This window comes from Python bivittatus, unplaced genomic scaffold (genome assembly GCF_059951505.1).
Source record: "Python bivittatus isolate LINGU-HERP-01145 unplaced genomic scaffold, Pbiv_v1 ctg000480_np1212, whole genome shotgun sequence".
NCBI classification, from domain to species: domain Eukaryota; kingdom Metazoa; phylum Chordata; class Lepidosauria; order Squamata; family Pythonidae; genus Python; species Python bivittatus.
The window spans coordinates 27,367,043-27,382,893 of NW_028277075.1; the positions used below are offsets into that span (position 1 = coordinate 27,367,043).

At 40.8% G+C, this 15,851-nt stretch overlaps 1 protein-coding gene across 3 annotated transcripts in view; it reads right to left on the reverse strand.

Moving 5' to 3' along the window:
• Nucleotides 1-15,851, reverse strand: part of PAPLN (papilin, proteoglycan like sulfated glycoprotein) — an 89,171-nt gene that overhangs the window by 34,764 nt on the left and 38,556 nt on the right. For 2 of the 3 annotated variants that reach the window (XR_015797005.1, XM_007428102.4), the window contains 7 exons: nt 14,543-14,673; nt 10,281-10,404; nt 9,790-9,870; nt 8,702-8,874; nt 7,474-7,597; nt 4,532-4,658; nt 3,040-3,105 (listed from right to left, as the gene is read on the reverse strand). Coding sequence is in view for 2 of the 3 variants with exons in the window: in XM_007428102.4 (XP_007428164.2) it covers nt 3,040-3,105; nt 4,532-4,658; nt 7,474-7,597; nt 8,702-8,874; nt 9,790-9,870; nt 10,281-10,404; nt 14,543-14,673 (826 nt within the window). In the remaining variant the exon portion in view is untranslated. The remainder of the gene's footprint in view (nt 1-3,039; nt 3,106-4,531; nt 4,659-7,473; nt 7,598-8,701; nt 8,875-9,789; nt 9,871-10,280; nt 10,405-14,542; nt 14,674-15,851) is intronic. The other variant, XM_007428103.4, reaches the window with a different exon arrangement.

Genomic DNA, 15,851 nt, shown 5'->3' on the forward strand with positions numbered 1-15,851 from the left:
TCCCTCTCGCCTCAGGAGATGAAAGAAAACGTTTTTCTCCCTGAGTCTGGCCTTCATGATTCCATTCCATCACAGATACAGATGGGCAGTAACAATCCCATGCACAAGAAGCCAAAAAAAGGGCAATTTCCCCCACACAGAATGAAAAATTTTACATTTGCTTAACAGACTAACAGCAGAAAAAACTACTCAGAGCAAGTCTCCAGGGTTGGCATAGTTAGGACCTTGCAGAGGGCCATTCTCAAGAGGAAACCTCTGCAATCAGCCCATGGGCTCTGCCGTCCCTACTCATTTCTGTTTTCTCTTAAATCATCCATACCCAGACTGTAGCAGCTCTAGTAGCAAGAATAAAGGAACTCATTCTCTCTTTAACATAGACAACAAGCCAGGGATGCATTCTCTTGGACCACAAGATGCAACAATAGAGTTCAGTTCATTCTAGTGAAAGAAAGCCATGGAAGTCAATATCAGAAACAAAATGACATTGCCTTGTCATGGGAGCCCAGAGAGAAAGCATAGTTAGTTTTCTCTTTAGCAAGTAAAGAGCCAGGAGCAACGGGGATGAGAAAGATGATCCATTAAAGAGGAAGACCTGCTATGGGCCAGATCCCCAGGAGTTCCAGAAATCTGGAGTTGTCATGTACAAATTAAACCAACTTTTCTCAACCAAACTTGCTTCTGGTCTATGAGTCTTGCTGGAAAAACATAGCTGGGGAGGCTTACACATTTTGAGCATTAAGACAGCAAAGAGTACACAATTCTTTCCCAACATTCTCCTGCCCTAAATTACCAATCGCCTTCCCCATCCAATTACCCCATATGGCAGATTCACATTCTAATGACCTGCTACCAATATCTCTAGTAATTACCTCCTAACATTTTTATATTCATTGATCCAAAATAATTAGAAAACTTAAGAAATCTCTTTTTTTAACTCCCTCAAGTGTTTTAAAGTTTATGAATCTTGAGACTTCACTTATTTGAAACCATCCTAAGCTTCCTTTTAAATATTCTAAAATATTCAGCATTGGGTCATCTTTTTTGTTTCACTTGATGAGAAATGAGTTTCAAATGTCAATGTAACCTTTATCTCTATCCTATAGACACACTGGCTTGGTTCATATAATGTGCTACATCAAAATGTGGCCTGCTAGTTTGTGGTTTACCATGCTGTTTTAGTCCAGCTAATTTAAAATCATGGTTTAGGGTTTAATGTATCATGTGAACCCCACAATTGTGGTTTAATCAATACACCATGATTAAGCACACCCTGGCTTAGCATGTTGTGGGAACAGTTATAGTTAAAGAACATGGCAAAAGATTTTTGTTTTGGAAGTGGTGATTGCAAGCTATATAGCTTTTTAGCAACCTTTACTTCTCTGCTGATTCATCCGTACATTCCATATTCTATCAAGTGAATAGTGCAGGGGGTTATAAGACCTCACATGGAAGATTCTCTTTTTGTCAGATTTGAACTATAAAGCATAATAAAGACTATGAAACTGTATAACAGTCATATAGGTATTGTGCTTGAAAGCTCAAAAAACTTTCTGGTATCTTCTGTAGGACTTTGGAGCTCCACTGGATCAGATTGGGTACCCCATTGGGCTAAGCCATAACATGGCTCTCTTGGCTTGGTTTAGCTTGATGTGTGAACCTGCTATTGTGGCTTGAAAGCCATTGTGGTTTATGGCTTAGTGTTAGGCATGAGCCAGATTATGTCATGTTCAACAAACCATGATGAAAACAAACTATGGTTCAGAATGTTATGTGAATTCAACTCAAAGATCCTTCACTATAACATCCTGCTTATCAATCAACTAGTTGCCACCAAGAAACCCACAAGCTAAGCTTGAAAGAAAAAGCCCTTTATTCACTTATATGAAAGGCACCCCAGTTCTGAAACTGCATATCAATCACAGTAAGCAACTGCTGAAAGACTATTTTGTTTTCATATATCCAGCCCCTTGTTGAAGTTATCAAAGTGAATGGCATCATCACGCTTGTAGTAGTGAATTTCATTATGTGAAATATGACTTTTAATACAGCTGTAATATTGGCTGGTAATCCATCATTCTGGAGGGGCCTCTGGTGAATCCTGAGGATATATAACTGAATCTGTAAAATTATCATTCAGACTACTGGGTGTGGGAAAAAGATAGACAAACAGAAAAGAAGGCTAGATAAGACAATCCAGCAATCTCCAGCTACATTTATTTTAAATTTTAATTTTCTAAACTCCTGAACAAAAGCTGCTGGGGATATGACATCTAAACTCTTGGGCTGGAAAGAAAAATAAGAAACTATCTTTCCTCTCCCTCCTCCACACAGGATCCTGATAAGAAGGCCAAATGTACTGATCAGCCAACACCATTATTTAGGGAGAAAAGCCCCAGCTTTCAGAACAAGGCCCATCATCCAGGAAAAAAGCCTTCAAGGGTTCATTGAACCAGAGGTGTTCAACTTTTAGAAGACTAGGAGCCTCACCCAGCCTTTGAGTAATGTGCGGGAAGCCACACTCCAACCAGGATATAGAGCCAGGACAAAAATATATTTTTATTTAAATTAAATTTAAACTTAATTGAAGTTAAATTAAAATGATTGAACATGCTCAGCTTGCCATGCATTTAATAATGCCTTCTTCTGTCACACTGCAAATTACAATTTTTCAGCAGCAGTTTGGGGACAGGCTATGTAGTCACACTACTTGGGTGAACAGGTTGTGTACCTGTGCCTTAAACTGCCACAATAGCATATCCCTGCATTGGGCAGGGTTTCAACTAGATGATCTCCAAGATCTCTTCCAGACTTTCTATTTTGTATGATTTATGAATCTGGGTCTGTGGCTTTCAACAAGTGTTTCCCAGGGATTTGTGATTTTCTAGCAAATTCCTCCTGAATGAGCAGCTAAGAATGCAAGGGGAAGGGGGGAATACAAGCTGTTTACTAAGGTTAGGAAGTTTGAAGACTACTATTGGAGGTGAGGAGAAGGAAGAAAGGAGCTGAATAGGAACTCTAAGACCACTTTCTCCTAGTTACCTCTTTGTCTGCAAGTTCCATGCTCTGTTGCGGCTCCATGCTCCCGGCAGATAGAGGTAAGATACCCTTTGTGTATAGAACAAAGATTTTTAAGCCCATAATAAATATATAGACATCTGGGTCTGACTTTTACAGTATGATTTCTATTCTTGTAGGGCCAAACTAAGTGGGATTTTGAAGATGGATTGAAAATCTCTGCTGCCATTTTTTAAAAGCCTTTGGGTGTTGGAAGAGGGTCCAGTTTGGATCAGGATCATGGGCAGGCAACAGCCTTTTCCCCTCTTTGCAGCTGCACCAATTTCCTGCACCAAAATAGATCACCCTCCATAGCTGCTATTATGCAGAAAACACATAGATACCTTATTACCCGCAAAAGGAAGAGAAAATTCAGATCAAGGCCAAATATGTGGGTGGTGGGAATAGTTCAGTTTCTCCTGCCCTTCATCATGTCTCCAGATCGTCCCCTCCAAAAGTTGCATACAACAAAAGACATAGATGATGCTTTCATGCTTTGATCTCTTCATCTGAATTGCATAGATTGTATTGCTCATTATAGCCACAGGAACCCACTAAGTACCTGGAAATTAGTAGTAGGTCCTAGTAAATGGGGGGTGGAGGGAGGAATTGTAGTCCAACTCTCTGTGTAAAAGTTTGAATGTGACACATCCTTTAGAGATCTGAAGGGTGAATGCTTGCTTTGAATTCTATGCATATTACAAGCAGAAACCTAATTATGCTCAGAAAAGATCTAGTACTAAAATAGAGGAAGCCATTTCATATCTGTAAAACTATCCAAATGATAACATCCTATTGATAAAATTGAAATGAATCCTTGCTACTCACCACTTGCACTTCACACAAGGGGGCTCTCTCCAATACAGATTCCCATAGTCAGGAAGTATACAATGATCTTCTAACAGAAAGCTTTCATCCACCTTTCCTAGTATGCTCAGTAATATTGAGACCTTCTCCTAATAGGGGAGTCAGGTGCTTTTAATTAAATTAATTAAATAGGGGGACGGCAAGTGGGAAAGCAAAGCACCAGCTTCTAGCATCATTTTCATTTCCAGAATGTCCCTTGGCCCCACTCAGACTGCATTGTCTTGCTTAGAAAAGAAAAACAGTAGATGTTATAGCTACTTTTTTCTTTGTTCATGGGCTTATGTGTCTAGAAAGATGGAGCACATCCTGGAGGGCAAGTTTGCCTTCCAATAAATATGTGTTTTGTGGTTAGCTGCACCCAACCTGGAAGACATTTTGTGAATAGGCAAGCCTCAAAGAAATGGTTGCCTACTCCCACCCAATTAGCTTGCCAATTATATGATTTTTTTCCCCTTAAATAACATTTTGTTTTACCTTGTATTACTTTTGCAGGCATTTCATCAGAGAGCACCAAGGGCCCAGAACAGATACTATCAAGTTTATTTCTAACTTGACTGATTCTTAGATTTCAAGGTACCTCAGAGAAGAGAGAAACCAAACCAAAGCTCACCGTTTTGTTTGTGGGCAGGGCTGGAGGCCACAGGTTTGGTTATTGCCTGGCCATGGTTTGTCCCTGCACATATAATCTGGATATGCTTCATTATCAATGGTGCAAAAGACGAGACGAGACTGATAACCTGCAGAGGACAGAAAAACAACAGCAACCAAAGATGGTACATACGAACAGATAATTAGCAAGAAGATTAGTAGCATAATATTTCCAAAGCAATCAAGTATTATCATCTAACAGATAAACATTAGATAGAGCCCAGCATCCAGTGAGTTCTGTTTTCATATTCCCACACAAGCGATGTGATTGAAATCAAGGTAAGAGGCTTAGCACTGGCCTGAAGAGAGGAAATCCTTAAGTCAATTAACTGAATGAAGTGATGGTTTCAATACGCACATCCTGGAAAAAGATGCTGGAAACCCCTCAGTTCCATCAACTTGTGGGGTGGGAGGTGATGTTTTCCCACCATGGCCCTGTGCTATGGACTGGCTTTCTCTTAGAGGTCAGACTTGTCCTGATATTGATTGCCTTGCAGAAGCCGATTGAGATGGAGGCCTTCCTGAGGGTCTTTTCACTTTAGCTTAACTAAATGTGAATAGATTGTTGTACGTTACTCTGGTTCTTTTGAAGAATGGATGTTGATTTTATTTTGCTGATTATTTATTACTCTTTACCACAGATGCTTTATTTATTCTACTGTGGATGTTTTACTTTTGTAGATTATGTTGTGCACTGCTGGACTCTTTCATTTGCAACACTATAGAAGAAATAAATGCTATTTGCACTGCACTATACCATATACAATCTCAACAACATATATGTAGTGCAATCTATAGCTAAGGCTGTTGGTCACATCTGTTTTGAGGGAGAATAAACAGATGGACAGGCTTTAACTCCAGAATGAGTGCAAAGATGTCTCCCACCCATCACAAAATTTTATCTCCTAGAATGGCTAACAGCAGATTCTCTTTATACTCACATAAGCAAAGATTACAACATGATTTTTTGCACAGACCACTGCATGCTTTTTTAAAAAAATAAATGTCTGCAATATCCATGCATATTCTCAAAACAAGCTTTATCAAAAATCCATTATTTTGTTCATGATATAATAACCCTGATGTTATTATATGCAACTCAACCAAAGTTGTGTTAACACTTTATTTTCAATTTATCCCTTTTCTCATGGCCTTCCAGTCAAATAACCACAGTGCTAGAATAACCACAGTGCTGTTGGTCCTTTCCTGTATGTAAGGACAGGAGAGCTGGGTATTTGCGGTAATATATTTTATGAGTTCTAGATTTCCTCTGGCTCCAGCACTCGTGATAAACTGATGAGGGTCTAAAGGGAACGATTTCAAGAGCTTTGGTCAGCTATTGGGTCCCATTGATGAAAAGAACCAAAATAAAAACTTGGAAGCTCTATTGGAGGAAACTGGCCTAAAGAACTTATCTAACCATCTGTCTGTCTCTCTGTTCTACCCTTCAAACTAGGTTTTCCCATTAAAATCGCACTACAGTCACACACTAGAAAAATGGCAACCAGCACAGAATGTTGCTTTGGGAAAACAGCAGCTAAAGTCATTTTGATATCAGCTCTAAAGCCTAAAAGGGGCCTGCAGGGACATAAAGAATTACAAGAGCAATATTGCTACAATTCTCATGCCTACCAGATGTGCGGAGCCCTGAGACACATGCAGCCTCCAAAAATGCACGAGCATCCACAGGATGCAATGCTTTCATTCGAATGACCAAAGCAGCATCATGCTGTTGTGATACAAGCTCTGCCCCTTTGTTTGGTGGCAATGACATCATAACTATGTACAAAAGGGGTGGGGCTTGTGTCATGATGGCACAGAATTGCTTTTGTCATTTGTTTCCCTTGACCTCCCCACAGGTCAGTGCCTCTGCAAACATCCCTTTTGCAGCTCCCAGAGTGGTCCCGGCCAAATTTTCAGGACGTTTTTGTGTATTCTGTGTGGGAGAGTTTAAGGGACAACATTACCCTTAGCCTCCCTGATCTCAACAAAAATTCAACCCTTAAAACCCACCAATTTCCCTCTGAATTAGGGCAATTTTCCTGTTTTGGTGGATCCTGAAGAGCAAGGTCATACCTTATTCCATTGTGGCTTAAATCATTCATTTCACCCCTTATAATCCTCTACTCAGAGCAAGCCAAATGCGTTGGCCCTGCCTATTTGGGTGGCACCACGTTATTATCCATCCTACCCTTTGCAGCCCATAGGCAGAGCACAAAGTTGAAGTGTTATCCCAGGCTGGAAAAGGTTGCTTCCACCTATTCTGTGCTCTGGTTCTCAATTTCTTTGGAACTAGCTGATTTCTGCTTAGGATAATCTTGTTAATACATGTAAATACATTCTATTTAAAAACGGCTTTAAATGCTTTAAGAGAGTGGTTCCCAACCTGTTTCTTTATGCAGATCACTACAGAATCATCAGTTCACTACAGCATTTAATTTAATGATTGAAATCTAGCAAGTCTCCCAGTTCTCATATGCATTTATTTATTTATTTATTTATTTATTGTATTTATTGTATTTATTGTATTTATATAGCCTCCCATCTCACACAATGTGACTCTGGGCAGTGTACAACAATTAATTAATTAATTAATTAGTATTCCTATCCAAAATTTTCTGAGATTTTGAGTGAGAGTGTCAAAATCTTGTGTGATTTGCTAATTTTCTGAGCTTTTGGCTAATTAAATACGCAGTCACTCCTGGGGACTTACCTTCACACATCCATTCAGTTTTCAGCTCCCCCGTCTGCTATGTGTCTGTGTTTGTAGCATACACACATGAACCACAAACTATCTAGAATATCCTTGCAGATCAATGTGTGATCTATACACACGGATTGGGAACATTACTTAAGCAAATTGGTAACATTAAATGCATAGTGCTGGCATTTTACATTATTTACCTCCACCACATTCAGCACTACAGTCACTCCAGGAGCCGTAGCCCCAGCTGTAGCCTGATGTTTGCTTTTGGGATGGCAAATAGTATTCATAATGTATCCCTTGGTTTGGTTCCTGGCTGATAAGCTGAAAAGGAAAGAGGACAAGTAGGTATAATGAAATGCATTATTTTGTTACTCTTGTAGCAGGATATTATCCACTGGCTCAGTTCATGCAGTGGCAAAGCCTGGACTCTAACGTTCTTGCACATAAGAGTCTGTATGATAAGAATATTCCTCTTTTAAACGAAAAACTCTGGCCTACATATAGAAAACTAGGATCAACTTAGTTTCTTTTCCCTCATGCATTAATTTAGACATTTATACAATTACTCATCTGTTTGTTATAGATCATGAGGTTTTCCAACCTTGTCTGCTATTTGTGAAAACTATGTCCATCACTCAGAACCAGTTTGGTATAGTGGTTAAGGCATCAGGCTAGAAACCCGGAGACTGCGAGTTTTAGTCCCCCCTTAGGCACAAAGCCAGCTGGGTGACTTTGGGCCAGTCACTCTCTCTCAGCCCTAGGAAGGAGGCAATAGCAAACCATTTCTGAAAAACCTTGCCAAGAAAAATGCAGGGAACTACCTTGAAGTCACATACACATGTCCATCACTCAGATCCTTGCTAAAGTTTATTCCCTTCCTGTCTGCTATTTGTCTCCAGCATGAATAGTTTGCTTCTGGAATCTGCTTTATGCCGTTCCTGACTCTCACAGATCAACATTAGAATACTTTGCCTACAATACGAAGGATGAAGAGGTTTCTTGCTGGAATGAAGAAAGATTATACTTCTCCTTTATTCAACAAGAAACAATTACTAAGCTAGTTTTCCCAACCTTGTGCCCTCCAAATGTGTCAAAACTCTTGTCTCATCTATGAATACTGTTGAGGGCTGAAGTCTAAGAGAGAGGTTAAGGAATGAGGAACTAAAATAATCTGAATGCAACAACAAATGAAGTACCCATGTACTGTTTGACCTCCGCATGAAATAGAGATAACCCCAAAGCCAGTTCTTCTCTACTGTCTTTCTAATGGTTGTTCAGCCAAGAAATAAAGGTTCTCCCTTCAATCTATTTTATTTATTTATGACCATGTGGAATTCCTTTGTTTGGAGAATTATCTAGAATACCTATGCACAGCTCAGGGATTAAGACCTATAAGAAAACAGGAAAGTAGTTGCAGCTACTTGCCTCAATAATCAAAGGCTCAGTGATGGGACCCCGGGCATGTAGAAGCTCTGAAGCCAGGTCCCCCTCTGAACCTCTGTCATAATGCACCACTGTGCTAGCAATAGGCAAGGCCCGACTAAAGTCAATTGTCCAGTGACCATTCAGATAGTATGTTCCTTGTACATTCTTGATTGCTGAGATTAGAAAGAAAAGAAAAGAAAAGAAAATGGAAAGAAATGTAAAGACAGAGACTTAGATGTTGCAAAAGATCCCCCAGATATGATATGGTTATTATGTACTAAACAAAATGGAATGTCAATAGATTTTTGCGGGGTGTGTGTGTGTGTAATGCTTTTGCAAAGAATCTACAACTGGTAGCTGTATCTAGCCAAACTTGACTGATCCCAGAAAGCTAAGCAGGGTCATGTTTGGTAAATACTCAGATGGCAGACTATGAGGAAATCCCAGGGCTGAATAAAATATCATGGAAGAAAGCATGGGTAAACCATCCCCATGTTATTGCCATGAAAACCACATAGATGTGTAAACATAGTCACCAGGATGCTAGTTTGAGAGAAACGTGACCATTTTTATACAGAGAGCAGTGAGTAACATTCAACTCATACCATGAAATCAAATCATTATAAGGGACCAGTGTCCTGAGATAATTTATGTTGCTTGCTCTCTTGTTGAGGGATGCAATTCATTTTTATGTTTCTGCTGATCAAATGGTAGGGGACAATTCCCTTTGCCTTCCCCTTCATGGTTCCCATGTAGTTTCATCATTTGTTCAAGAGGATCCCCCAGACATCTGAAACAAAGGTGGATGGCATGCATGGGGCTTTGATGGAGAAGTCATGAAGACTCTTGCTTCTGTAAAATACACATATTATTGCAAATATTTTGTTGCAATCAGAACCTTGTTTCATGGCATACTCCAACTGCATTCTGTTATTAAGCAGTCTCCCACCTGTATTATTAATAGCACATTCCCAGGATGATGGTGCCATGTGATATTTCTGAATATGCAGATCTATATTGTGCCTTATTAAGTTACAACTAAATGATGTGATGGACGTCAAGTACAAACAGCAGTAACAACTACTTGCCCAGGAAGTTCCTGGTGGGTGTTGCTTCTTTGATCCGGATACTTGTGGCTCCCATTGGAATGACAAAGATTTGATTGTAGCCTATAGGAGCAGAATAAATTGGCCAGAATAAATTCATTTTCTAAGACAGGTTGTAATAGAGAAGGAAGACAAGGCAAAGTCATTCTTTCAAGCAGAGAAGCTACATGGGAAAAGATATAAATTTTGCTGTAACTACTCCACTGATTTTGAACTGGCTCTATCCATATTCATATTACCCATAAAGCTACCCAAGCATGTAACTGATGTAATATGGCACAAGGCAGTGACATCAATGCATCAAACTCCAGGCATGGTACACTTAGAACCTTCCTGAGCTTCATTGACTGACTTTAGCTGTAAAGATACAAAGAGATTAATAAAAACGATCAATCTCATCTCCACCCCAGCTGTAGTCTAAAGCCTGCTCTGCTTCTTCGTTAAACTCTGGTACTAAAACAACCCTGCTGTACCTTTAGGGAGGTTGGGCACATCAAAGAGCCCCTTGACTTCAAAACAAGCTCTTCCATCCCCACCGCACTGCAGGCACTTGTCTTCCTTTTTGGAAGAATCCAGCATTTTATCACAGCCAACAGCCTGTAAAATAACAAAGTTTGAACCATGCACTGGTAAGACAGAGAAATCAAGCTACTGGAAAATGGAAGGACAAGACACTTCACAGTAAGATCGAGAACTTCCTTTAAAGCAGCATTTCTCAAAGTTGGCAACCTTAAGATGTGTGGACTTCAAGTCCCAGAATTCCCCAACCAGCATGCTGAGTTGAAGTCCACACAATTTAACATTGCCAAGTCCAAGAAATGCTGCTTTAAAGGCTTTTAAAAATGGGAAAAGGCATTGCTTGCAATTGTGAGCATCCATCTTTTTCTTTGAATCACTATTATTTGGATCAGATGTTACAGATTTTTTTTAAAAAAATAATACTAATAATAAACCCTTATAAAACTTATTCAAACAAACAGATGAGTGCATATATTTTTCTTTCAAATCCCCTTTTTTTCTGAAACGAGTCTTGTTTTTCCCACTCAGAAAATCTCTGGAGATATCAAGGCCAGGACAACAGCAGCCGTATGTTTCATAACTTTCCTCAGAACATCTTTCTTAAACAGCCTTCCACACCTTGGTGCCTACCAGGCCTGTGGGATTTCAGCATCCATACTTCCCAGACATCAGGCAGTGAATGTGTATATTTAAAATTTTAAGCAAGTTTGCCCAAAGTCCACACAAATGCCAGACAGCTTTCCAGCACTGATATTTCGTAGGAGTATGCTTTCAAACATACTGTGATATAATAATTGCAGGAAATTCAACCCTGTGGGGATACAACATTAGAGGTTAAATTCAGCTAATATTTGTGCAGCCACTATTGACTGGCTAACAAAAATTAAAACAGTGTCTGGTTTTTAGCTAACTATTGATGTGGTTGCTTTAATGAAACTGCCTATTACTCTCTGTAATTTGATACTTCCAGAGCTGTCCTCCCACACCAGCTGCCCAAGCAAATAACTTCTTCCTACATAAACATGTTCTTAGCAGAGAAACCAACAGCTGCCTGTTGAACAGAAAGAGGAAGGGGAATACAGAGAGACCAGTAGTTGGTTTCTCTGCTAAGTAACATGGGAAAGACCAAAAGAGGAGTAGTGTTGGGCTGCAGAGGGATTCTCAATGTCCAACTAAGCACCAAATGTGCCTGATCTTGAAAAAGTTAAGCAGGACCAGATTGGTAAATTATTTGGACAGGAGGCAATCAGGAAGTTGCAAGGTCCTAGGCTAGCTAGTAAAAAAAAATATTGGAAAGAGGTAATGGTAAACTACTTCGGTAAAGTTATCCTCCCTCAAACCATCCCCCCCTCCACCCCGCTGCCATGAACATGTCCATGGCAAGCACCTTTCTTACAAGAAAGTGTAAGAGTGGGCTTCCCCGTTTTGGAGAGAAAATGAGCACAAAGTGTGGAAAAGGATAGTTTTCAAGCTGGAAAATAAGTCACTCCCTAGCTCCCCCACCCCACTGCAATCCACCTAGTTAAAAAGGGACTGCTGGCAGGGTTCTCACATTGGGCCAAACAAATGTTTTTCCTAGTTTTGGCTTAATGCAATGTGTGAATCCAGCCATTGTGGCTTTAACTAATGCGTTATGTGTGTCTCCAGCCTTTGTGGGTACTCAACAGCTTAGGCATAATCTCCACTTGTACCTAACCTTTGTGGCAGAAGCATGCCTGGCAGCATCCTTTCTCATCGTGTCCACAAGTTGTTGCCTTGATCTCATCTCCAGCCCATGAATGTGACAGGCTTAAGTCATCCTTCTGCGTGCTAGTGTTAAAGCACTCTTTTCTTCCTGAAACCAAGAGCTGCAAGGTGTGTAAAAGACGTTATACCTTGCCAGTCACTGGGTTGGAAGGGAAGCTGGGAGACTAGGAATAGGTGGGATCAGAGAGATATTTATTCAAGCGGATGTGAGCACTCCCCTTCCCCTTCCCCTTCCCCCCAGCCTCGTCTGCTGTTGCCTTCCTAAAGAGCTGGACAGGAACAGCGCTGGGCTAGGAGTCTTTTAAATTTGCCCAGGAGCAATAGAGCTGTACATTCTAAGCACTGGCTTCCTTTTGCATTTCTCCAGCCATCTTGTTCTAGCTACCTACAGTGTTTCCCTGCCCCAACCAGTGCCCACCTCTACAACTTGTGGATGCTGCCATGTTACTTGCTTTATGGGACAGTGGAGAAAATTGGTGGCTGGTGAACTGAAACTGTGATCGATCTGGATGGTGCAACTGTTCCCGACTGCCCTGGCAGTGCTGTAAATGCTCTATCTCTGCGTTTTTCACTGGTTTAATGCAAGGCTGAAATAGCATTTCAGGGGCCAGTGGGATCTGCTCTCTCCCACTGCTTCCCAAACAAAACAGGGAGGACGGTGGAAGTTGGCATTTGTTATCCATAAAAAGGAAAGGAAGAGAGAGAAATCCTAAAAAAGCTTCCTTTGTGACACCAATCTATTTTTTTTTTTTTAACTTTATTCAGTGCTGGTTTACAACCAAATGGAGGGGGAGGGGAGAAGAAGAAGCTGAGCAATAGTGCAGTCCTCAGTTACACCCTTCCTGCCGCAGTGCTTTGATTAGGAAATGCTTTTCCTTCTGGTTGGTGACATGCTTAAATGGGAAGGAAGAAGAGCTGGAGGGGTGTACTAATAGCTTTGCTCTCAAGCCTGCACACAAATAAGCAGGACACCATTTGGCAGAGGCAGGAGAGGCAAGATAGGGAAGACAGAGATCAGCAACAGGGGTAGCAAAATTCACGCTGTTCAAATATCGCTAACTCAGGGATGGGTAGATAACAGGTTCCCCCAGCAGTGAAGAAAGGGCCCAAGTGAGGCCAGCCATTGGTTGGTTGGCTGGTTTTTGGTCCTTGTGAACCCTCTGGTGGCCAAGGGTGGAAGTGCAGGAGTTAAAAGCTTTTTTAAGGCCAAGGTGCATCCTGGTCCTTCTCCCAGAAAAACGAGTTAATTCTTCATTTCTCCTTTGGATTTGTTGCTATAAGCTGGGGATCGCTGACATAAGTTGCTTCCAGAAGGGTCTTTTAACATGCAAAGGGTCCAGACATCCTTGCCTGTCCCACTTTCTATGCCATATGAACCCATCTCCTACAGCAGTGTTTTTCAAACTTGGCAACTTTAAGATGTGTGGACTTCGACTCCCAGCCTGGCTGGGGAATTCTGGGAGTTGAAGTCCACGGATCTTAAAGTTGCCAATTTTGTAAAAAAAAAACCTGTCCTACAGCTTTGGAACTGTAGCCCCTTCCCTTCCCCTCTCTGCTATCACCCAGTTTCATTATGAGGACTTCAGATGCATACAACTTAGTGAACACAAACACACAATAATCCTTGGCCTCCTGGATCCTCTGATCTAATTTGTTAGGTCTGAGTTTCTCTTAGAAGGCTACTTCTTTTTAATCTCACCATGTATTCTGATTATCCTTTGATTATTCTGGGAACTTCCAAGCGGTCAGGCCTTCACCCTGAATAGTACAGCCATTGGGAAAACACTCAGGATAGTCTAAGGATATCCCTGCTCATAACCAATGAAGTGCTGGAAGAGTTGGGCAGGGGAATGAGGAGAAACTGAGATGGGCAGAAGAAATAGGGGCTTCCTGCTATTAATCACCATCTGTTGTACAGATACGATAGCCATTTTTGTAATAAACCACAGAATAGAAATGAACTGTGTGGACAATATGCTGACATTCAGCAAGCAACAAAAAAAAAAAGGGGGGGGACAAAAAAATGCTCACTATTAGCTTTATCTCCAGGGACGGCAAATGTTGAAGGTTGCCACAGCTGGTAACTCCTCCTTGAATGCGTGATGCCCCACCCGCTTAAAGGCAGCTCCCCCCTACCCAAGTTAGGCAGTTTTTGGCCAGCAACCCCCTCCCCACTCCTGGTTTGGTTTGGCTTGAAATATTCTGTGAACTCGGACAACATGATTTATAGCATGTGGTGTGAATGCCATCAATTATGGCTTAGTCAACAAAACTATTATTCAAACAAAACTATGGGCTAGTCACGGTATGTGAATTTGGTGTCTCACCTTAGTTTGCCTAACAAATCTATGGTAGGATAAAATGAGATAATCCCATAAATGGCCTGAGGAAGTTCAGAGTTCAAGCATGAGAAAAAAAAGCCAGGAAACTTGGTGCTCTTTCTGAAAGTGAGATGAAGACAAACACATACGCGGCAGGTCCCCTCCACGCAAACACCATGCCTCCCGGGCTCACAGGGCGTTCCATCAGTGACTGCTTCTTTCTGCCGATAGTAGAAATTTTCTCCTTTTGGGATGCAGTTCAGTTCACATTTATTGGGAGCTGTCAGCAAAATTAAAAAGCAACATGTTATTTCACTGTTTGGGTTCTGTTTTCCTTTACAAATGGAGAAGAGCAGAAGTTAACATTCTCATGTTTGGCTTTAACAAACAAGGGTTCAAGAATTCTAATCCACTCTCTGGAATAAGGATATAAAGGGTGGACTGCATGTTATTTCAGGCTTGAATTGGACCTATCTTTAACTGGGACATGGACCAAAACAAGAGTTGCTCAAAACATGAACTGGTTTCACTGGATTCACACTCTAAGCCAGAGTTGCTCAACTTGGCGACTTGAACATGTGTGGACTTCAACTCCCAGAATTTCCCAGCCAGCCATGCTGGCTGGGAAATTCTGGGAATTGAAGTCCACACATCTTCAAGTCACCAAGGTTGAGCAACCCTGCTCTAAGCCATAATGCTTTTGGTTTGATTTTGGCATGGCATATTGTGTGAATGCAGCCAAGTGTGTTTTGTTCAATAAACAGGATTCAGCAAATAGTGACAAGGTGAACATAGTTCATTTAGTAATTCAGTTTATGGTTAACCAAACCACAGACATACCCATCGTACTATTCCCTTTTGGACTAAGTGACATTAAGCAAAGTTGAGAAAAGGAGTAAGAGATAGCAAGCCAAGAAAATTAAAGGAATAAGATGAGTTAAGAAAAAGAAAAGTAAATACATCTAAATCAGGATACACCAACCCCATTCACTACACTTCTCCAAACCTATCTTTGAGAACCACTCTTGCTTCCACCAAGTCTGTGCATCAAAACACTGCCTTTTGTTTTTTAAGCTCATCTCTCTTATTTTGAGGATCTTATTTCAGCCACAACTTTTTCAGTATCCCCTTTCCTCCTGACACATTCCTTCTTCATTCATATATTTATTTTTCAGTTCATCCATTCTCCCCATGTGATCAAACTTCCTCAGTGTACTTTGCATTGAGTACATTTGTATTCCTGCCACATGCACTCAGCGCCGACTTGTTCTTGACCCTGTCACATTTTGTTTTACTTCACACTTTTAAGTACTGCATTCCTACTCTCCTTCTATTTTTATGATTCTCCTAAACTCTAACATCTATAAAACAAAGTGGGTAGAAGCACACTCTTGTACATCCATTTTTACTTGTTTGATAAACATTCATTTTTCTAAGCTACATACCATACATGCTCTA